Genomic DNA, 23,179 nt, shown 5'->3' with positions numbered 1-23,179 from the left:
ACTGGCAGATATTAGAAATGTAAATGGTTATAAGCAAGTAAAGCGGGGGTGGGGCAAGAGATAACAAAGGAGAAGGTGTAGATAGGACAAGATCACAGAATAGCTGACCAGAAGGTCATGGAGCAAAGGCAAACAATATGTTAATGGTGCGTTGAAAGACAAAGCATTAGTACAGATAGAGTGTTAACGGACTGAATATTGAACAGTCGCAAGTACAAACACGAAAAAAAACAGTGGGTAAGCAAACTGAACAAACTAAGATGAAATAAAATAAAATAAACACAAAAAAAATATATTTTTAAAAAAGGAAAAAGAAAAAAATAACTGAAAATGAAAGTAAAATGGGGGCCCGTCATGCTCTGAAATTATTGAACTCAGTGTTCAGTCCGGCAGGCTGTAGTGTGCCTAACTGGTAAATGAGATGCTGTTCCTCGAGCTTGCGTTGATGTTCACTGGAACACTGCAGCAATCCCAGGACAGAGATGTGAGCATGAGAGCAGGGGGGAGTGTTAAAATGGCCAGCAACTGGAAGCTCGGGGTCACGCTTGCAGACTGAGCGGAGATATTCCGCAAAATGGTCATCCAGTCTGCGTTTGGTCTCCCCAATGTAGAGGAGACTACATTGCGAGCAGCGAATACAGTATACTACATTGAAAGAAGTACAAGTAAATCGCTGCTTCACCTGAAAGGAGTGTTTGGGGCCTGTGATAGTGAGGAGAGAGGAGGTAAATGGGCAGGTATTACACCTCCTGCGATTGCAGGGGAAGGTGCCACAGGAAGGGGACAAGATGGTGGGGGTAATGGAGGAGTGGACCAGGGTGTCGCGGAGGGAACGATCCCTTCAGAATGCTGACAGGGGAAGGGAGGGGAAGATGCGTTTGGTAGTGGCATCACGCTGGAGGTGGCGGAAATGGCGGAGGATGATCCTTTGGATATGGAGGCTGATGGGGTGGAAAGTGAGGACAAGGGGAAACCTGTCGCGGTTCTGGGAGGGAGGGGAAGGGGTGAGGGTAGAGGTGCGGGAAATCGGCCTGACATGGTTGAGGGCCCTGTCAACCACAGTGGGAGGGAATCCTCAGTTGAGGAAAAAGGAAGACATATCAGAAGCGCTGTCATGGAAGGTAGCATCATCAGAGCAGATGCGTCGGAGATGGAGAAACTGGGAGAATGGAATGGAGTCCTTACAGGAGGTAGGGTGTGAAGAAGTGTAGTCGAGGTAGCTGTGGGAGTCAGTGGGCTTATAATGAATATTAGTAGACAACCTATCCCCAGAGATGGAGACAGAGAAGTCGAGGAAGGGAAGGGAAGTGTCAGAGATGGACCATGTAAAGGTGAGAAAAGGGTGGAAATTGGAAGCAAAGTCAATAAAGTTTTCCAGTTCGGGGCGGGAGCAGGAAACAGCACCGATACAGTCATCAATGTACCGGAAAAAGAGTTGGGGGAGGGGGCCTGAGTAGGACTGAAACAAGGAATGCTCGACATATCCTGCAAAAAGACAGGCATAACTAGGACCCATGCGGGTACCCATTGCAACACCTTTTATTTGGAGTAAGTAGTGGAGTTGAAGGAGAAGTTGTTCAATGTGAGAACAAGTTCAGCGAGGCGGAGGAGGGTGGTGGTGGATGGGGACTGGTTGGGCCTCTGTTCAAGGAAGAAGCGGAGAGCCCTCAAACCGTCCTGGTGGGGATGGAGGTGTAGAGAGATTGGAGGTCCATAGGGGAACGGGACTTGGTGCGGGTTGAGACTTGGGGCAGTAGAGCTTTGGATGACCTCAGTTTTAACGGAGGGGAGAATGTGGGAGTCCAGGCAGGAGTGCATTGGAATAGTCAAGTCCAGAGGTAACGAGGGCTTGAGTGAGGGTTTCAGCAGCAGATGAGCTGAGACAGAGGCGAAGTCGGGTGATGAAAATTGGCGATGCTGCAGATAAATGCTGGACATAACTGCTTAAATTATGCAAACCTTTTGCACACAACATCAATTTCAATCTGTTTAATCCTGACTGTGATCTTCCTGCCCTCAAAATCTGAAAAGTTGTGGGAAAAGATTCACCGCTGGTTCTCGCATCATATAAGCAATTTCTACAGGGCCCTGGCAAACGTCTGCACCAGCAGATTGATCTGATGAATGAGGGACAACGCGCCAACAATCACATCAGAATTCCTGGCAGAGGGAATTGGAGACAGTCAGAAATCTGTTACAAACTAATTCCAAAAGGTAAGATCCTGTCCAGATTTTTTTTTTTTGGTCGGCACCAGTCCATTCCAACAGCTTTGTTGAAAACCGCTCTGGAATTTCCAACAGACCCAGCCAGCCAAGAGTGAGTTCAGTACATTTGACACCATAAATAGACTTCAATTCAACACCAATGATTATGAGACGACAGCCCGTCCCATGGAAAGTGCTGGGCCTCCTTATTCTGGCTAATACGACTGAGTGGCTTGTTTGGCCACTTGAGGAGGCAGTTGCCAGCCCTCCAGGATTGCCCTGGCATTGCCCAGCCTGATAGGTTAATCGCAGGACACTGGCACGAGCAGCTGCTTGTGGGAAACACAGAGGCATTAAACAAAACATTTTCTTTTTCATTCTTTTGAGCACTTTTTAAAAATTGTTAATTGTATAAATATTGGAGATGGAGTGGGGGGGGGGCGCGGGTGGTCAAAAGCTGTTTGACTGGGTTGTTCATGCATCGAAGCCTCCAGCGGGTACATCTGACCCTGGTTTTGGTGGGGTTGGTGCCATCTTTTTTTGTCCCAGATCGGATAAAGAGGGGAGGTTTCATTCCCCGAAAGGCATTCGTGAACCAGTTGGGGGGTTTTTTTCTCAAATAATCTGACACGCTCATTTTTGCTGTTACCAGCTTTTTACCCCCAGGTTTTGAAAAACTGCAGTCAAAATTCTCAAAGTGCCAAGGTGGGAGTTGAACCCATTTCCGCCGGGTTTGTTTCTGCATCAGCTAAACCGAGTCCCCGTTTGCCCTCTGGGGTGCTCGTAAAAGACCCCACGGTCGCTGTTGTAAAGTGGAGCGGGGGGGGGGAGTTCTTCCCCTCAAGTGTCCTGGCAAATATCTATCCACCAATCGACGTCACAAAAAACAGGTTATCTGATCTGACTGTCACAATGCTGCTTGTGGGATCTTGCTGTGCCCAGTTGGGCCGCCCTGCTCCCAACACTACAGCAGTGACTACACTTCAAAAAGCTCATCACTGGCCGTCAAGCGCTTCGGGACACTGTGGGGTTGTGACCAGTGTCTCCGAGACAGGAGTGCTTGATAAAAAAAAAACAACAAAAAAAAGTCAGCTTTCGAGCTGGGAAGTGCATATTGTGGGACGCGATGCCTGCTGCAGTCGAATAGCCCACAAGCACCGGAATGGCTGCCAGGGTGGGGCATTTGAGGAGGGTGCACCATTAAGCGTCAGCACCCAAGGGGAAGCTAAGGTCCCGAAGGGTGTTTCACAACTTAAAAAAACAAAACCAAATCTCACCTGTGGTCTCTAAAATACTTTTTCAAAGTATCGCTAAATGTTCTGGAGGCGATTACAAACTCCTTTTTCCTCTCATCGAGTTCCTGCAATGGAAATAAGATCACAAACATGGCATCGGCAGTTAAAGTATCGCATGAACACTGGGGTGTAATATATCTGATGGTTAAAAAAACTGATTTGTAATACAGCTGAGTGTAATGATTAGATTAGATTAGATTAGAGATACAGCACTGAAACAGGCCCTTCGGCCCACCGAGTCTGTGCCGACCAACAACCACCCATTTATACTAATCCTACACTAATCCCATATTCCTACCAAACATCCCCACCTGTCCCTATATTTCCCTACCACCTACCTATACTAGTGACAATTTATAATGGCCAATTTACCTATCAACCTGCAAGTCTTTTGGCTTGTGGGAGGAAACCGGAGCACCCGGAGAAAACCCACGCAGACACAGGGAGAACTTGCAAACTCCACACAGGCAGTACCCAGAATCGAACCCGGGTCCCTGGAGCTGTGAGGCTGCAGTGCTAACCACTGCGCCACTGTGCCGCCCCAAATACCTTGGTTTATAACACACTGGTGGGTTATTAACAGCAACAACAATTTATGTATATATGTATTTATCTATATAGCGCCTAAAACCTAGTAAAACATCCCAAAGTGCTTCACAGGAGGCATAATCAAACAAAATTTGACACTGAGCCACTTAAGGAGATATTAGGACAGGTGACTAAAAAGGTCGGTCAAAGAGGTCGGTTTTAAGGGGCGTCTTAAAGGAGGAGAGAGAGGCGGAGAGGTTTAGGGAGGGAATTCCAGAGCTCAGGGCTCCAGGCAGCTGAAGGCACGGCCACCAATGGTGGAGCGATGGGAATCGGAGGGATGCGCAAAAGGCTGGAATCGGAGGAGCGCAGAGATCTCGGAGGGTTGTGGGGGCTGCAGGAGGGTTACAGAGATCGGGAGAGAGCGAGGCCACGGAGGGATTCGAAAACAAGGATGAGAATTTTAAAGATCGGGCCAGTGTAGGTCAGCGAGCACGGTGGGGGTTGGCGGGTGAATGGGATTCGGTGCGAGTTAGGACACGGGGTGCAGAGCTTTGGACAACCTGAGGTTTACGGAGGGTGGAATGTTGGAGGCTGGAAGGCAAGCATCATAGATTACCTGACGGGTCGGCGGTGGAACACGCTTTATCACCTCAGAACATGTGTTCAACATGTTCTTAATCGCTACGGCTGACTCCCTGGAGAAGAGGATTGGAACATGCTCATCAGCAGCTGTTAAGTTGGCAAGACTTGCATTTATATAGTGCCTGGCACATCTGACAGAGCGCCTCACCGCCAATGAAGTAATTTTGAAGTGTAGTCACTGTTGCAATGCGGTGGCCAATTTGCGCACAGCAAGATCCCACAAACAGCAATGTGATAATGACCATGTGGGGTTTTTTTAAAATGATGTTGGTTGAGGGGTAAATATTGGCCCCAGGACACCAGGGGGAGAACTCCTATCCCACCCCCCACCCCCCAACCCCGCCACCCTAACCCCGTTCGTCTTCGAAATAGTAGCCGCGCGATCTTGCACGTCCTCCTGTGAGGGGGCATCGAATTAACGTCTCATCCGTATTGAGCTTGTGGGGGTTGGGGGTCAAGGGGGGGAGCTCTTGGACCGAACACGTGGACAGATTTCTAACCAGGATTCCACAGCAAAGTCTGCACAGCACGATCCCACAAACGCCAATACCTCCTTATTCGGAGCCACTCTGCCAACCAGCTGGCTCCAAGGTTCTGCGTGCACACGGGCGGGGACCACTCAATGGCGGACTCACACATGCTCATGATGAAAGTTAGCGACTCGCCAGTAAGTAGAGCGATGGGCGTCAGCTGTCACATTGCCCGGCAACACCACACTGACTGACCTGACAGTCTTAATGAACTGCTTTCTGTTGTTGATGCTGTCTGCAATCTCACTGAGGACATTTCTCAGTGCCCGTCCCTTTTCTCTCAGCTCTGATAAATCTTCCTGTTTACTATTCTCATCCAAGGGCCCTACATAGAGAAAAGAACACATGGTTACACTTGACAGCCCCATTCCCCCCAGACAGCGTTTGCCCAGTGGGGGAATTCAGCAAAGAGACCGGGCATCACTGGGCACCAGGGACTGGACACTGAAGATTCTCACCCTGATGGGGCGCATTATGTCTCTCTGCTAACATGCCAGCCATTGTGCACACGGCAAAGTCCCTCAAACAACAATTAGATGATTGGCCAGTTGACCCGTTTTGGTCTGGGGGACAAATATTGGCCAAGGCACCAGGGGAGAACGCTCCTGCCCTTCTTCAAAAAGGTTTTTTTTTTATCTCTAACAATCACAGCTCCTCTCAAAGGTGGCGACCATCTCGTACCATACTGGAGCGCCAGCCAGATAGATATAGAAACACAGAAAGACTTGCAGCACAAAAAGAAGGCCATTCAGCCCTTTGTGTCTGTGTTGACCAAGAAAACGTCATCCAACCTCATCCCACCTTCCAGTCCTTGCTCCGTAGCTCTGTCTGTTACGGCACATGTTTTTCAAATGCCTCTACCGCCCATTCAGGCAGTGAGTTCTAGACCCTCCCTCACCCTCTGGGTGGAAAAACACCTCCTCCCGTCCCCTCTAATCCTTCTCCCAAATACTTTAAATCTATCCCCCCTTGTTTATTGACCTCCCTGCTAATGGAAATATGTCCTTCCTCTCCACTCTATCTAGATCCCTCATAATTATATTCAGCTCAATTAAATAGCCCCTCAGCCTCCTCTGCTCCAAAGAAATCGACTCCAGCCTATCCAAAATTCCTGGCAACATCCTCGTACATCTCCTCCAGACCCTCTCTGGTGCGATCACAACCTTCCTACAATACAGTAACCAGAACTGTGCTCGACAGTTAAGTTTTGGAGGGGGATTTAAACTCACAATCGTCTGACTCCAAGGCAAGAGTCACTGAGCCTCGCTGGAGCAGGTTGTATTTGGTCAGTAGAAGGAGCAGTTGATGGGCCCAATGGCCTTTGCTTGCTCCCTGTCTTGTGTCCCTATTTTGAGTTGATAATGAGCTGAGGCCGTGACCATCCCATCCAGCAGATTCAAACTGAAACCTACCTGCGGCATCTAGCTGAGACATGCGAAGCAGGGCCTCAGTGTAGCTAACGTCCACATCTACAGTCTCCTGTTCCAGAATTTTCAGGAGGAGGTCCTGACACAGGCCTGGGTTCTTCATCTCGGCCTTCATTCAACACAGAAAACAGTGCCAATGAGCCACGTTCCCTCACAAAGTGGCAGAGATAAATATCCTCATCATGTTCTCTGTCATTTCTTGACATGGAAACCCGAAGTGAGATGAGTCTCAGTGGTCTGGGAGTGAGTTAAGGAGAGAAGCATGGGACAGAGAGAGGCCTGGGAGTGAGCTACAGAGAGAGGCCTGGGAGTGAGCTACAGAGAGAGGCCTGGGACAGAGAGAGGCCTAGGAGTGAGCTACAGAGAGAGGCCTGGGAGTGAGCTACAGAGAGAGGCCTGGGACAGAGAGAGGCCTGGGAGTGAGCTAGAGAGAGAGGCCTGGGAGTGAGCTACAGAGAGAGGCCTGGGACAGAGAGAGGCCTAGGAGTGAGCTACAGAGAGAGGCTTGGGACAGCGAGAGGCCTAGGAGTGAGCTACAGAGAGAGGCCTGGGACAGAGAGAGGCCTAGGAGTGAGGTACAGAGAGAGGCCTGGGACAGAGAGAGGCCTGGGAGTGAGGTACAGAGAGAGGTCTGGGACAGAGAGAGGCCTGGGAGTGAGGTACAGAGAGAGGCCTGGGAATGAAGTAGTGAGAGAGAGAGAGGCCTGAGACAGAGAGAGGCCTGGGAGTGAGGGACAGAGAGATGCCTGGGGAGCCACAGGGAGAAGCCTGGTACAGAGAGAGGCCTGAGAGTGAGTTAAGGAGAGAGGCATGGGACAGAGAGAGGCCTGGGAGTGAGGTACAGAGAGAGGCCTGGGGAGATACAGGGAGAGGCCTGCAATGAGGTAGAAAGATGCCTGGGAGTGAGGTACAGAGAGCGGCCTGGGAATGAGGTAGAGAGAGAGAGGCCTGGGACAGAGAGAGGCCTGGTAGTGAGGTAGAGAGAGAGAGAGGCCTGGGAGTGAGATACAGATGGAATTGACCTGGGAGAAGAGCACGGTTTCATTCTTTTGTCAATTATCTGAGGTAAAGTCTCTCTACTTTTCTTCGATGGTCCCCTGTTTCCCTGCGACAATGGAACTATGGAGTGGGGGTGGGGGGAGGGGGGAGGGGGAGTGTTGGATCCACAGGCCGCCCCTCTGAGACTATCCGTCTCCTTGTGGAGATACACCTGGCCTCCTCTCGACAAAGCCTCCCCCAAGAGAGCGGCGTAGTGAACGCTGGAGGAAAGATTGCCGGCATGGAACAGGGCAACACCAAGAAATATTCCCCTACCTTGGTGAAAACGGCCTTCAGAGTTTGAGCAGCGGCAGAGCTGACTTCTTGCTCCAGCTGAAATGAAGAAAACATCGTGAAGTATCGGACAATCACCGCCGACTTCCAAAGCTCTCCCACCATCCCGTCTTTGATAGCTCGGCCACTGAGCCCGAGGCCGGTGCGGGGCTGTCCTATACACATGGGAGGATCCCAGCCTGCGCTCCCAGCTGGGTAGGGGAGGGTCTATACCATTGCTGGTCCAGATTGGGAATGGGACTGAGAGAGATTCCCCAATGCAATGCTGATGCTTCACATACATAGGATTACACAGAATGTACAGCACAGAAAACAGGCCATTCGGCCCAGAGAAGGAGGAGGGTTGGGGAGAATCAGTCGAGACTCCAGTTTAATTCCTCTCTGGCTTCAATTTAAACTGAATTCAAATTCTCAAACGTCTCCGGATTATCCGTTCGGTAACGAAACCTCTGCGCCTCCGTTCCCGGGCCGAAGCGGTCAGGAAGGGCCAGACAGCTGCACGACGGGTGGGAGAACGGGACTGGGTGGGGCTGTGAGGCCACACGTGGTCAAATAACCTGCTACGGCCTACCTATGGACAAAAAAAAGGAGAGGCAGCTGAGGGAGGATCAGTAAATAGATAGGGCCTCATATCGGGCCTGCAACGCAGGCTGCCAACGGCTTATGGCAGTGGGATCTTCCCTTGCAGTCTGTGCAGGAGGTGGGGTGGGGGGGGTGGGGGGGGAGGGGTAGAGAGCCAGGGGACAGCGGGTGGTGCCCGCGATCTATCTTAAGAGAAGCTCGTCCGATTCCGAATAGACCCACCTCACTGAAGACCGGGTACATCACGGTGTAGAGCGCCATGGAGACAGTTGGCTTAGCAACGGAAGTGGTATCCATCTGGTCCATGGAGTACTGTCAGAAAAAAGGCAGAGCTTGCATTTCAATAGCGCCTTTCACCCCGCCCCCCCCCCCCCCCCCCAGGACGTCCTAAAGCTCTTTACAGCGAATGAGGTACATTTTGAAAGTGTTGGGATGTAGGAAACACAGCAACCAAATTGCGCACAGCAAGCTCCCACAAACAGCGATGAGACAATGACCACATCATCTGTTTTTTTGTGATGGTGATTAAGGGGGAATTGTCCCAGGACGCCGGGGAGAACTTCCCCCACTGCTCTTCTTCCAAATAGCGGATCTTTTACATCCGCCCGAGAGGGCAGACGGGGCCTTGGTTTATGACACGGCACCTGCGACAGTGCAGCACTCCCTCAGTACTGACACCGGGAGTGTCGGCCTGGACTGTGTTCTCCAGCCTCTCGCTGTCGGTGTAAAGCAAGTGCCCTTTCTTTCGGGGCTGCCTGGCTGTTTACAACAGTTATGACCCTGAACCCCGGGGGTGGGGGTGGGGATTTAAGACGGGCTCCAAGTCCTGGAGTGGGTGCAAACCGGACCCAGGAGTGTGCAGCCAGTCCAAGAGTTGCGAACAGGATTCTCCAGGAATCTCCAGGAATGGAAGATTAATTTCCTGGATGTTACTGTGAGCCAGTCGAGGAAGAGAGAGAATAAAAAAAACAATTGAAAAAGAATTGAGCCCCTTTCAACTTCTTTGAACGTTTTCATTTATCATTGGAATGGGGAGGTTTGCAGGATGTTGCATTATGGTGCAAAAGTGAGAGACAAAGTCCCCAGGAATACATCAACTGCAGTTTGCAACTTGTCTCCAGGCCCCTCTGAGGGACCTGTTTCCATAACAGGTTCCCAGCTCACTTCTCCTTCATTCCGCAGTAACTCTCATCTCTACCCTTAACGGGAAAGAAAAAATCCCCTCTCCTGAGACTTTACATTTTTGGGGAGAGCATGGGGTGGAGATAAGGGGTCCCCAATTGTTATTCTTCCCTTGCAAATAACCAGAGGATTACAACTCGGCCGGAAAAAAAACGTACCTTTAGCGGGAATCACTGCTCGAACATCTGCACGACAGTAGTTGGGGAATAGTAGGAAGTTATTCATTAACACTTTGGCATTGCTCAGATGGACTTTGGTATGTTACCATTGGAGGAGTTTGCTGGAACCTACATCACAAAGCCTGGAATAGTCTCAAGGAGGAAGTTGTGGAAGGGAGGGGAAGAGAGAGGGAGAGATGCCAGCATTGAATCTGGACTCTAGTATCTAACCCTGGCGAAGATAAGATTCCCACTGGAAAAGGGCAGTGACAGAGAGAGGGTGGCACAAGGTGCTACCTCGCTAAGACCACCTACTTCCACCTCCGTAACAGCGCCCAACTCTGACCCTGTCTCAGCTCATCTGCTGCTGAAACCCTCATCCACGTCTTTGTCACCTCTAGACTTGACCATTCCAACACACTCCTGGCCGGTCTCCCACACTCGACCCTCCGTAAACTTGAGGTCACCCAAAACTCTGCTGCCTGTGTCCTAACTCGCACCAAGTTCACCCGTCATACTGCCCCCACCCAGTGATCGCTGACCTACATCGGCTCCCGGTCCAGCAACACCTTGATTTAAAATTCTCATCCTTGTTTTCAAATCCCTCCATCGCCCTCACTCCCCTCTGTGTCTCTCTAACCCTCCTCCAGCCCCTCAACCCTCCGAGAACTCTGTGTTCCTCCAGTTCCGCCATCTCGCCCATCCCCCGATTCCCATCGCTCCACCATTGGCGGCCGTGCCTTCAGCTGCCTGGGGGCCCCGAGCTCTGGAATTCCCTCCCTAAACCCTCTCCGCCTCTCTCTCCTCCTTTAAGACGCTCCTTAAAACTGACCTCTTTGACCGAGCGTTCGGTCGCCTGTCACTCATATCTCCTTATGTGGCTCGGTGTCAAACCTTGTTTGATAATCGATCCTGTGAATCGCCTGGGGATGTTTTAGAACAAAGAACAAAGAAAATTACAGCACAGGAACAGGCCCTTCGGCCCTCCAAGCCTACGCCGATCCAAATCCTCTATCTAAACCTGTCGCCTATTTTCTAAGGGTCTGTATCTCTTTTCTTCCTGCCCATTCATGTATCTGTCTAGATACATCTTAAAAAGACGCTATCGTGCCCGCGTCTACCACCTCCGCTGGCAATGCGTTCCATGCACCCACCACCCTCTGCGTAAAGAACTTTCCACGCATATCCCCCCTAAACTTTTCCCCTTTCACTTTGAACTCGTGTCCCCTTGTAATTGAATCCCCCACTCTGGGAAAAAGCTTCTTGCTATCCACCCTGTCTATACCTCTCATGATTTTGTACACCTCAATCAGGTCCCCCCTCAACCTCCGTCTTTCTAATGAAAATAATCCTAATCTACTCAACCTCTCTTCATAGCTAGCGCTCTCCATACCAGGCAACATCCTGGTGAACCTCCTCTGCACCCTCTCCAAAGCATCCACATGCTTTTGGTAATGTGCCGACCAGAACTGCACGCAGTATTCCAAATGTGGCCGAACCAAAGTCCTATACAACTGTAACATGACCTGCCAACTCTTGTACTCAATACCCCGTCCGATGAAGGAAAGCACGCCGTATGCCTACTTGACCACTCTATTGACCTGCGTTGCCACCTTCAGGGAACAGTGGACCTGAACACCCAAATCTCTCTGGACATCAATTTTCCCCAGGACTTTTCCATTTACTGTATAGTTCACTCTTGAATTGGATCTTCCAAAATGCATCACCTCGCATTTGCCCTGATTGAACTCCATCTGCCATTTCTCTGCCCAACTCTCCAGTCTATCTTTTACTACGTTAAAGGCGCTATACAAATACAAGGTGTTGTTGTTGTACCTCAAAACAGTGACTACGCTTCAAAAGGGGCTTCGTTGGCTCTAAAGGGCTTTGTGAATGGCTGAGGCTGCAATAGGCGTTATAGAAATGCAAGTTCTTTCGGAGGTTGAAGCTCATCCAACCAGCAGACGCAGACAAGACTCACAGTAAGACGGATGTTCAAGTCAACTTTATTTTTTGTCTCACAAATATTCAAACTTTCATCATCCTGTCTGGATGTCACAGTACAAAGCAAACTACCTCACTGTCGACAAACAGTGGGAATATATGGAACATGAGAGGCTGTTTGGCCCATCAAGGCCATTCCGTTCACAGATTTCGCGAGATAATAAAGCTCTGATAACTTCCCAGATCCAAGTCATTTATATAAAGCAAATAAAGCAATGGTCCCAGCACTGACCCTTGGGGAACACCACAGTCTACTATCCTCCAGTCTGAAAAACAACCATTTACCACGACTCACTGTTGCCCCTCCTTAAGCCAATTTTTTTACCTCATTGGACACTGATCTTCCTATTCCATGAACCTCAATTTTGTTAACCAGCCTTTCATGTGGTACTTTATCAAATGTGTTCTTAAAATCTACATAGACAACATCCACCTCATTCCCTTCATCAACCTTCTCTGTTACTTCATCAAAAAATTCAATTAGATTAGTCAAGCACGATCTGCCTTTTATAAATCCGTGCTGGCTCTCCTTAATTAACTCAAACCTTTCCTGTTGATATTTTCCCCAATTATTTTTTTCGAAAACCTTACCGATAATTCTACCCATCGTCAATCTCTTATGTTAAGATCCTTTAAAACAAGAGCAGGGGTGGGCCGTATTCTCCCCTCAAGGGTCTATTTTGGTCGACTGCATCCAGGGTTGGTATTCAAGGTGCCAAAGCCACCCTGGAATGCCAACTCTAACCTTCCGCTTCCAAAAACACACCCTGCTTCCTTTTCTCCCTCAGGAAGACGGCTAGCACAGGAAGGACAGCCTGTTCAATAAATACTTCCAGGGATGCCCTGATGCTGCTAAACTCACTCTCATCATAGTCATATTGGCGGATATCTGCATGCCCCTTAGTGTAAAAGACAACGTAGGTGCGAGATATCCCTCCCAGGACCCCCATGTTGTACTGGATGTAGAAGCGGTTCGCCTTTTTCAGGTCTCCGCTTTTCACCAACGAGCTGAATGTGTCGCCATCTGGTTCGGTGGGAAGCTGCAGCAAGAGAATGACTTTCCCCAGGGAATCGCCCTTCCGGATTGTGTAAACCAGGCAGTTCCGTGCTTGGAGACTGCAGAACACCGAGTGTTCTCGGTTGTGCACTTGCTCTAAACTGGCTTCCAGCTCTCTGACCACTTGCTCTCGCTTTCCTGCGCCACTCTCTTTCAATATCTGCTTGGCCTGCTCGTTCAGCCAGCACTGCTGGGCCTCTCTTTTCTCTCTTATCTCGTTCTCCACATCCCAACTATCCTTCCTCCTCACCTTTGCAGTTAGCCTGGCACCACTTGGCGGAAACTCAGCCCTCTTACTGCCAATGGGTTGACTGGCATTCCCAGAGGTTGACGAGAATGTCACTTGGGAGCGACTTTGTGAATCTCCTGCGTCACGAGCCGCCTCTTTCTCCTCCCCGTCTTCGAGCAGTGTGCTCTCACGGACAGAAAGACTGTGCTCGAATCCCGAATCTTGGATAGCCCCTTGATCCATCCCCTTATTGTCTGCAACATCTAAACAATCAATAGCTTCAGTGGGCTCTGAGGTATGTAATTCCCCTGTGAACGCTGCCTCAGGCTTCCTCGGACTATCGTCACACCTTCTAGAGGGTTCTTTCTCAGACTTTGGCATTGGCGCATCGACAGATGAGGCCCCGGCGGGCGCCTCTGACCTTTGCCCGTAACTTGGCCTTTGACCTCCAGAGGTCATCCCTTCAAATAAATAACCTGCCACAAGTTTTAGGGGGAAACCCGTGACGTGTCCCTTAGATTGAGAGCGGTATTGTCGCAGCTGCTTGTTGCTGGTAATTTGCTTTGCATCCTTGGCGGTGATAAGGAATGCGGATTTCAGCTTCCTTCTCCGTACAGTATCTTTAATCATTTTCACTTCCTCCATTGTAATATTGTTTTCGAGGGCTTTGTACAACTCATCCATGTTCTCGGTGGCAAAACGCTCCATCGCAGAGAGACTCCATATGCCTAGGTTAAAAAGTAGATGTGCAATAAAAACGCACGAAAACAGCCGTCAGCGTCCTTCCTAAAAAACTCCCCTCTTATTCCAGCTTCCCAACACGCCAAAACTCCTGAAAGGTTTACCCCGATACCAAAGTTTACATTCATCTAACCTTACAGCCCACATCTACAACTAGCCGCTTTCCTTTGAGTGGCTCTTCAATGCTCCCAGGAGCTGGGAATCTATTACCTTCTTCCCCCGTTCAATTATCTCTTACCCTTCGCTGTCTCTGTCTCAATCCCTTTCCATAGATTGACTCTGATCGTGGTGATGGTGATGGGAAGGGGGGGGGGGGGTGGTGCTAGCAGTGGGACAAGCCGAGTTGCTCTTGTAGACAGCCAGAATGGACACAATGGGCCCAATGGCCTCCTTCTGCCCAGTAGGGGCGGCACAGTGGCGCAGTGGTTAGCACCGCAGCCTCACAGCTCCAGGGACCCGGGTTCAATTCTGGGTACTGCCTGTGTGGAGTTTGCAAGTTCTCCCTGTGTCTGCGTGGGTTTCCTCCGGGTGCTCCGGTTTCCTCCCACAAGCTAAAGACTTGCAGATTGATAGGTGAATTGGACATTATAAATTGCCCTTAGTATAGGTAGGTGTTAGGGAAATAGAGGGACAGGTGGGGATTTGGTAGGAATATGGAATATGGTTGATGGTTGGCACAGACTCGGTGGGCCGAAGGGCCTGTTTCAGTGCTGTATCTCTAAATAAATAAAAATAACCATTCTACGAGTTTATGACCACTGATAGCAAAAGCAATCTTTTGGACATAAACAGACTCCGTTTCTCAAGTTGGATACTTGCACTCGTTTGAAGAAGAGTGGGGGTGAAGGGGATTTGGGGGGGGGAGGTGAAGGGGATTTGGGGGGGGGGGTGAAGGGGATTTGGGGGGGGGTGAAGGGGATTTGGGGGGGGGGTGAAGGGGATTTGGGGGGGGGGGGTGAAGGGGATTTGGGGGGGGGGGTGAAGGGGATTTGGGGGGGGGGGTGAAGGGGATTTGGGGGGGGGTGAAGGGGATTTGGGGGGGGGGGTGAAGGGGATTTGGGGGGGGGGGTGAAGGGGATTTGGGGGGGGGGTGAAGGGGATTTGGGGGGGGGGGTGAAGGGGATTTGGGGGGGGGTGAAGGGGATTTGGGGGGGGTGAAGGGGATTTGGGGGGGGGTGAAGGGGATTTGGGGGGGGGTGAAGGGGATTTGGGGGGGGGGTGAAGGGGATTTGGGGGGGGGTGAAGGGGATTTTGGGGGGGGTGAAGGGGATTTTGGGGGGGGTGAAGGGGATTTGGGGGGGGGTGAAGGGGATTTGGGGGGGGTGAAGGGGATTTGGGGTGGGGGTGAAGGGGATTTGGGGGGGGGGTGAAGGGGATTTGGGGGGGGTGAAGGGGATTTGGGGGGGGGGTGAAGGGGATTTGGGGGGGGGGTGAAGGGGATTTGGGGGGGGGGTGAAGGGGATTTGGGGGGGGTGAAGGGGATTTGGGGGGGGGTGAAGGGGATTTGGGGGGGGGTGAAGGGGATTTGGGGGGGGGGTGAAGGGGATTTGGGGGGGGGTGAAGGGGATTTGGGGGGGGGGTGAAGGGGATTTGGGGGGGGTGAAGGGGATTTGGGGGGGGGTGAAGGGGATTTGGGGGGGGGGTGAAGGGGATTTGGGGGGGGGGGGTGAAGGGGATTTGGGGGGGGGTGAAGGGGATTTGGGGGGGGGTGAAGGGGATTTGGGGGGGGGTGAAGGGGATTTGGGGGGGGTGAAGGGGATTTGGGGGGGGGGGTGAAGGGGATTTGGGGGGGGGGTGAAGGGGATTTGGGGGGGGGGTGAAGGGGATTTGGGGGGGGGTGAAGGGGATTTGGGGGGGGGTGAAGGGGATTTGGGGGGGGGTGAAGGGGATTTGGGGGGGGGTGAAGGGGATTTGGGGGGGGTGAAGGGGATTTGGGGGGGGGGGGTGAAGGGGATTTGGGGGGGGGGTGAAGGGGATTTGGGGGGGGGGGTGAAGGGGATTTGGGGGGGGTGAAGGGGATTTGGGGGGGGGTGAAGGGGATTTGGGGGGGGGTGAAGGGGATTTGGGGGGGGGGTGAAGGGGATTTGGGGGGGGGTGAAGGGGATTTGGGGGGGGTGAAGGGGATTTGGGGGGGGGTGAAGGGGATTTGGGGGGGGGGTGAAGGGGATTTGGGGGGGGGGTGAAGGGGATTTGGGGGGGGGGGTGAAGGGGATTTGGGGGGGGGGATTTGGGGGGGGGGGTGAAGGGGATTTGGGGGGGGGTGAAGGGGATTTTGGGGGGGGGGGAGTTCCCCCCGGTGTCCTGGGGCCAATAGTCATCCCGTGACCAACATCACTAAAACAGACGATCTGGTCATTATCACCTTGCTGTTTGTGGGATCCTGCTGTGCACAGAATGGCTGCTGCGTTTCCTACATTAATGTCTGTAAAGTGCTTTGAGATGTCCGGTGGATGTGAAAGTTTTTTTTTTAAGAAGAGGGGAACAGGGTAAAAGGGGATTTGACACTCTGGGGTTTGTTTCCCTCGACGATGATCCAAAGATCCACCCATTCTACTCAACCTCGTCTTCTCTTGTGGAATACTTACCCCAGGCGGAGATCGCTGTGTCCTCGGATGGTTTTGCTTGGGTGCACGCTGCTAACAGAATGAAAACATTTTCAAGAAACAGGGCCCGCAGATGTTGAATCACCCCTGGACAAAAGCTCAGGATTCACACTGGAAAATAGCCGGCAGACTGACGACCGCTCGGTGCCGTTTGCAGAGAATTTACAGCACAGAAACAGACCATTCGGCCCGACTAGACAGCAGCTCGTGCTCCGCGGGAGTTTATTTAAACTTAACTAAAGCGGGCGCGGCCTGGAGTCGAACAGAAATTGCTTCAAAAAGCAGCCCGTGGGAAGAGATAAGGTAGTTAGCGGGGTGTAATTGACATAATTCCTAGGCACTTCAGCCTAGTCCCAGTGAGACTAGCTCAGGCAGCCAAGATGATATGGGCACCGCACGAAAGGAATTGTATTATAACCATTGATATGATCAATATTATACGTGTCCCTGTTTTTCCACCTGCTCAAACATATGTTACAGGTACGGGGTGTACAGTAGTCTCTTAAAATACTTCCACTGTAGGACTATAGATGAGAATATCCTGCAAGAACCTAATACAAGCCCGTGGCTCGAGAGTTTCTGCTCTTTCTTCCAACACAAGGTCAAAAATTCAGAAAGAACAAGAGGGAGGGAAAGAGAGAGAGAGAGCAAGAAAGAGAGAGAGAGCAAGAGAGAGAGAATCAGATAGCAAGACAGAGAGAGACAGACAGACAGAGGGATAGAGAGAGACACAAAAAGACAAAGACAGAGAGAAACAGATAGAGAGTCAGACAGAGACAGACAGAGAGATAGAGACAGAATGACAGAGACAGACAGAGAGAGAGAAAGACAGAGGCAGAGGAGAGAGACAGAAAGAGACAGAAAGAAAGAGAGAGACAGAGAGCCAGAAAGGAATGAATAATGAATTACCTGGTGCATCAATCTCATCGTCTGCAACATTCTCACCATTCTCCGCTGAAAAGAAGACAAAATTGAAGAGCTTTCAGAAAGCTGTAAGCAATGGAGACTGGACAGAGACCCTGAGGCCATGTTCAATATTATAGTCTCACCCATTGAAGCGAGTGAGATGAAACTCGACATTAACACTCTTCGAAGATGATCAAGCAAAATCCAGAATATTCCTCCCTGTCCGCTAGGTATTGCTGACCTGTCGCTCTCTGTGGAACAAGCTTGTCGGAGCTTTGAATCTACACCTGTCGACTGTTACGCTCAGAGTAATGGGTCTTTTTCAGGTTGGAAAGACATAACTAGTAGAGTGTCACAAGGATCACTCCTAGGGCCTCAATTATTTACTATCTATATTAATGACTTGGAGGAGGGGGCAGAGTGTGATATATCCAGATTTGCTGCTGAAACAATAATAGGTGGGTGTGTATGTTGTGATGAGGATATAAGGAATCTGCAAGGGGATATAGATAGGTTGAGTGAGTGGGTAAAAACTTGGCAGATGGAGTTTAATGTAGGAAGGTGTGAAGTCATACACTTCGATAGGAAGAATCAAAAGGCAGACTATTATTTAAATGGAGAGAGATTTCAAAAAAGTGCAGCACAGAGGGATCTGGGTTTTCTTGTGCATGAAACACAAAAAGTTAGCATGCAGGTGCAGCAAGTAATTAAGAAGGCAAATGGAATTTTGGCCTTTATTACAAGTGGGTTGGAGTTTAAAAACAGGGAAGTCTTGTTAAAACTGTACAGGGTGTTGGTGAGGCCGCACCTGGAGTACTGTGTACAGTTTTGGTTCCTGTATTTAAGAAAGGATATATTAGCATTGGAGGCAGTTCAAAAGAGATTCACTAGGCTGATTCCTGGGATGAAGGGGTTGACTTATCAAGAACGGCTAAACAGGTTAGGCCTTTATTCATTAGAGTTTAGAAGAATGAGGGGTGATCTTATTGAAACGTACAAGATTCTGTGGGGGCTTGACAGGGTAGATGTTGAGAAGATGTTTCCACAAGTGGGGGAATCTCGAACTAGGCGACATTGTTACAGAATAAGGGGACACTCATTTAAAACTGAGATGCGAGGGAACTTCTTCTCTCAGAGGGTAGTGGAATTCTCTACCCCAGAGAGTTGTGGAGGCTAGATCACCGAATGTATTTAAAGAGGAGGTAGATAGATTTTTGAAATGTCGGGGAGTTGAGGGTAATGAGGAGCTGGCACGAAAGAGGAGTTGAGGTCTAGGGCAGATCAGCCATGATCTTATTGAATGGTGGGGTAGGCTTGAGAGGCCGAATGGCCTATTCCTGCTCCTATTTTCTATGTTTACCTGTTCCCCAGCAAGTGCCAGCCTGTTCATGTGAAATGGGCAGGGAAAAAAAATGGACAAATCTACAGACGACCCCTTACTTACTGTTTGCCAAATCTGTGGACAACTTAGAGGAAAGATTTCTTTCGTTAATTGCCTCCAGGACATCTACGGTCACCTTGCCAGCATCTTTTACTCCATATTGGCTGATGATAAGATGGACAATATCAGGAACAGTACATTTGATGCGTCCTAATCCTATCGGTTCAATGTTTTTAAACTTGTGTTCACAGAGCTTATGAATAAATCTCTGTAGGTCCTGCAGCTCATCCAATGTGTTGGTTAGACAGTCTCTGACTGTCATTGTGGGTCACACAAGCTCCAAGAGGACACTTGATCTGAAAGTAGACAAATGGGTTAAAACTAGAAAAGAAAGTCTTACATTTCGAAAGCGTCTTGCACGACCACCGGACATGCCAAAGTGCGTCAGGGCCAATGAGGTCGTTTTTTTGAGGCACAGCCACTGTTGTAACACAGCAAGATCCCACAAGCAGCACAATGTGATAATGACCAGTTTTTGTGCTGTTGATTGAGGGATAAATATTGGCCCCAGGACACCGGGGAGAAACCAAACCCCACCACCCGCCCCTCCCCCCCCCCCCCACCCCTCTTCCCCCTCCTCCACTCTTCTTCAAAATCATGGGATCTTTTTTACATCCACTCGCTATGACAGACGGGGCCCTTGGTTGAACAACTCATTTGAAAGACAGCACCTCCGACAGTGCGGTACTCCCTCAGTAATGCTGTGAGGAGCTCTGTGCCCCATACATCGAAACCAGCTCAAGGAACAAACCAGGAGTAGCAGGGAGAGCAATGGGCGGGACTGAGGTACCCGGACCTGGCCAATTTACCACAGATGATCGAGGGACAGGCCAGGACAGATGGGCTCACTCCACCTGAATCCTAATGGAATTAAATCAAAATAGAACTTTGATCTCGTGCTTTGGCTCAGTGTCAGATGTAGTGAAGTGCGCTGGCCTAATGTTATCTCGAACCCAGAATGAGGAGACAGAGAGAAACTGAAACTCACTGAATTTAACAGCACCGCTCCTGTTCTTACATATCAGTTTACTCACATTCTTATCAGGGTTCCCCATGCACTAAACCAGTAAAATCACATTGGGGAGAATTTACAGCGTTAGAAACAGGCCATTCTGCCCATCTGCTCCGTGCTGGTGTCTATGCTCCACACGAGCCTCCTCCCACCTGACTCATCTCACCCCATCAGCACATCCTTCTATTCCTTCCTCCCTCGTGTGTTTATCCAGCTTCCCCTTAAACGTAGACACTATTCACCTCAAACACTCCCTGTGGGAGCGAGTTCCACATTGTCACCACTCTCTGGGGAAAGAAGTTTCTCCGGAATTCCTGATTGGATTTATTAGTGACTGTCTTATATTTATGAACCCGCCCCCCCACTCCTATAGTTTTGGTGTCTCCCCCACAAATATCTTCTCAACAACTACCCATTCAAACCCTTTCATTATTTTAAAGATCTCGATCAGATCACTGATCAGCATTCTCTTTTTTGCAGAACAGGCTCACAGTCTATTCCATCATTCCTGATGGTTATAACTTCTCAGTTCCGCCATCATTCCTGTAAACCTTTTATGCACTTTCTCTGGTCCCTCTATATCCTTTTGATAACATGGAGACTGGAACTGTACACAGTACTCCAAGTGTGATATGGAGACTGGAACTGTGCACAGTGATCCAAGTGTGATATGGAGACCGGAACTGTACACGGTGCTCCAAGTGTGATATGGAGACTGGAACTGTGCACAGTGATCCAAGTGTGATATGGAGACTGGAACTGTACACGGTGCTCCAAGTGTGATATGGAGACTGGAACTGTACACGGTGCTCCAAGTGTGATATGGAGACTGGAACTGTACACGGTGCTCCAAGTGTGATATGGAAACTGGAACTGTGTACGGTGCTCCAAGTGTGATATGGAGACTGGAACTGTGCACAGTGTTCCAAGTGTGATATGGAGACTGGAACTGTACATGGTGCTCCAAGTGTGATATGGAGACTGGAACTGTGCACAGTACTCCAAGTGTGATATGGAGACTGGAACTGTACACGGTGCTCCAAGTGTGATATGGAGACTGGAACTGTGTACGGTGCTCCAAGTGTGACATGGAGACTGGAACTGTGCACGGTGCTCCAAGTGTGATATGGAGACCGGAACTGTGCACGGTGATCCAAGTGTGATATGGAGACCGGAACTGTGCACGGTGATCCACCAAGTGGAGTGTAACCGAGGTTCCATACAAGTTTAACATCACTGCCCAGCTTTACAATTCTTACCTTTCATGGACAGCTCACTGGTGGTTTCTTTCTGACTGGCTTAGACTTGTCGTTTTATCTTGAAAATCAGAATTATCTACAGTTAGTTTTAGTTTCACCAAGTGACGAGAAGAAACCTGAGATACATCTGGGTGCAAGACAGGAAGGGAAGACTCAAAGTTGTGAGTGAAGGAGGGGGAGCCTTTCAAGAACTTTTCACAGAGTAATGCCTGTAGTATCGATTGTTTACGATCTTGGGGAAATGTTCTGACCCTTCTCGACTGGTGTTGATTCTGTATTCTTATTGTTTGATTTCACCACAGTTTAAATCAGGGTGACTGTTTCCTTGTTTTTGCTCATGACCTCTCCCCTCCCTATCTCTGTAACCTCCTCCAGCCCCACAACCATCTCTGCCCTCCCCCGATTCCGGCCTCTTGTGCATCCCCCCGATTCCCATCGCTCCACCATTGGCGGCCGAGCCTTCAGCTGCCTGGGGCGCCCGAGCTCTGGAATTCCCTCCCTAAACCTCTCCGCCTCTCTCTCCTCCTTTAAGACGCTCCCTTAAAACCGACCTCTTTGACCGGGCTTTTGGTCGCCGGTCCCTAAAATCGCCTTATGTGGCTCGGTGTCAGATTGTGTTTGATAAGCACCTTGGGATGTTTTACTACGGTAAAGGCGCTATATAAATGCAGGCTGTTGCTGCCCGTACGGCCTCATCGCTTTCAGGCAATGAGCTGAAAACCTGGGAACTGTAGGGGAGCAGTTAGATTTAGGGAGGCCGTGTATCAGTAAAAGCTAGTGGAAAGGCCAAAAAAATTCAGAAGACTGATGGGATGTTGGCCTTTTTTCCAGGGAATGGAAATCTGGAATTCTCCCCCTAACCCAGACCCCACCACCCGCCCCCCCACCCCCCGCCCCACCCCCCTCAAAAAGGCTGGTGGGGAGTCAATTGAAAATGTCAAAACTAAGATTGATAGATTTTTGTTGGGTAAGAGGGATTACAGAAGTTACAGCACCAAGGCGGGTAGATGGGGTTAAGATACAGATCAGTCATAATCTCGTTGAATGACGCGGAACAGGCTCGAGGGGCTGAATGGCCCATGACTGGTGAATTTTGGAGAAAGAGGAATTAAATTAGAAGGTAAAATGATTTGATATTGGTGTATAACTCTTGTGCGTACAGAGGGGTAGAGGAACAGATAAGTTACTTACCGATATTAACATGTTTCTGACATCATTACGCCGTGATATTAATGTCAGAGTCAACCTTTGCGTTAGTTGTACGGGGCCTTGGTGAGACCACGCTGGGAGTATGGTGTACAGTTCCGGCCCCCTTATCTAGAGGGAGCGCGACAAGATGAGGGGATTGTCCTATGAAGAGAGATTGAGTCGAATGAGCCGATATTCCCGGAAGTTTAGGAGAATGAGAGGTGATGTCACCGAAATGTATAAAATTCTGAGGGTAGATGTTGAGAGGCTGTTACCCCATGGCTGGACAGTCTGGAACCGGTCGTCAGAGTCTCAGGAAAAGGGGTCGTCATTTAGGACTGAGAAGAGGAGAAATTTCTTCGGGATCTTTGGAATTCTCAAGACTGAGGTCGATAGATTTTTAGGCACTGAGAGAATCGAGGGGATATGGGGGTAGGGCGGGAGAGTGGATTGAGGTAGAAGATCAGACATGATCTTACTAAGGGGCCGAATGGCATCGAAGGTAGCGTTCACCCATTCATGTTATTCCCCACCATCAACGGCCCCTTTAAATCCCTCTTCCTTGCAACTTTGGAGGTTTGTGCCCATCTCTCCCGCAACTCCATGTTTGAACCAACAACACTCACAAGGGACCATTCGGCCCATCGTGCCTGTGCCTATCCAATTAGTCCCACTCCCTCCTGCTCTTTCCCCACACTCCTGTAAATTTTGCCTTTTCGAGTATTTCTCCAATTCCCCTTTTGAAAGTTACTATTGAATCTGCTTCCACCGCCCTTTCAGGCAGCGCGTTCCAGATCACAACAACTCACTGTGTAAAAACAATTCTCCTCATCTTCCCCCTCTGGTATTTTTGCC

At 50.0% G+C, this 23,179-nt stretch overlaps 2 protein-coding genes across 5 annotated transcripts; both read right to left on the bottom strand.

The window, feature by feature from the left end:
* Window positions 1-274: 274 nt before the first annotated feature.
* LOC137357291 (programmed cell death protein 10-like) lies at window positions 275-9,931 on the bottom strand. Its single transcript, XM_068023517.1, has 8 exons — window positions 9,885-9,931; window positions 8,767-8,856; window positions 7,945-8,001; window positions 6,616-6,739; window positions 5,399-5,528; window positions 4,648-4,726; window positions 3,483-3,565; window positions 275-2,160 (listed from the first exon to the last, which is right to left on the bottom strand). The coding sequence occupies exons 2-8, from the start codon at window positions 8,848-8,850 to the stop codon at window positions 2,079-2,081; spliced, it is 639 nt and encodes a 212-aa protein (XP_067879618.1). The 5' UTR covers window positions 8,851-8,856; window positions 9,885-9,931; the 3' UTR covers window positions 275-2,078.
* A 1,951-nt stretch (window positions 9,932-11,882) lies between these two features.
* LOC137357579 (uncharacterized) lies at window positions 11,883-21,237 on the bottom strand. Of its 4 annotated transcripts, none has more exons than XM_068024010.1 (5): window positions 21,137-21,237; window positions 18,869-19,161; window positions 17,428-17,472; window positions 16,501-16,551; window positions 11,883-13,902 (listed from the first exon to the last, which is right to left on the bottom strand). In XM_068024010.1, exons 2-5 carry the CDS (start codon window positions 19,125-19,127, stop codon window positions 12,629-12,631), a joined length of 1,629 nt encoding a protein of 542 aa, XP_067880111.1. In that variant the 5' UTR covers window positions 19,128-19,161; window positions 21,137-21,237; the 3' UTR covers window positions 11,883-12,628. The 4 variants fall into 4 exon arrangements, with proteins under 4 accessions (XP_067880111.1, XP_067880114.1, XP_067880113.1 ...); XM_068024013.1 differs by having other exon boundaries at window positions 16,501-16,548; XM_068024012.1 differs by lacking the exon at window positions 21,137-21,237 and adding an exon at window positions 19,900-19,980.
* Window positions 21,238-23,179: the final 1,942 nt, after the last annotated feature.

Source organism: Heterodontus francisci, chromosome 48 (assembly GCF_036365525.1).
Source record: "Heterodontus francisci isolate sHetFra1 chromosome 48, sHetFra1.hap1, whole genome shotgun sequence".
NCBI lineage: Eukaryota > Metazoa > Chordata > Chondrichthyes > Heterodontiformes > Heterodontidae > Heterodontus > Heterodontus francisci.
This window is presented reverse-complemented; position numbering and strand designations above follow the sequence as displayed.

Coding starts and splice junctions, on each gene's coding strand:
- LOC137357291 (XM_068023517.1), bottom strand. CDS start 8,850: ATGGACCAGATGGATACCACTTCCGTTGCTAAGCCAACTGTCTCCATG. Junction 8,002..8,766: donor TGTACCCGGTCTTCAGTGAG/GTGGGTCTATTC, acceptor TCTTCATTTCAG/CTGGAGCAAGAAGTCAGCTC. Junction 6,740..7,944: donor TGAAGGCCGTTTTCACCAAG/GTAGGGGAATAT, acceptor TGTTGAATGAAG/GCCGAGATGAAGAACCCAGG.
- LOC137357579 (XM_068024010.1), bottom strand. CDS start 19,127: ATGACAGTCAGAGACTGTCTAACCAACACATTGGATGAGCTGCAGGAC. Junction 17,473..18,868: donor GTCCACAGATTTGGCAAACA/GTAAGTAAGGGG, acceptor TCTTCTTTTCAG/CGGAGAATGGTGAGAATGTT. Junction 13,903..16,500: donor CACAGCGATCTCCGCCTGGG/GTAAGTATTCCA, acceptor TTTTTAACCTAG/GCATATGGAGTCTCTCTGCG.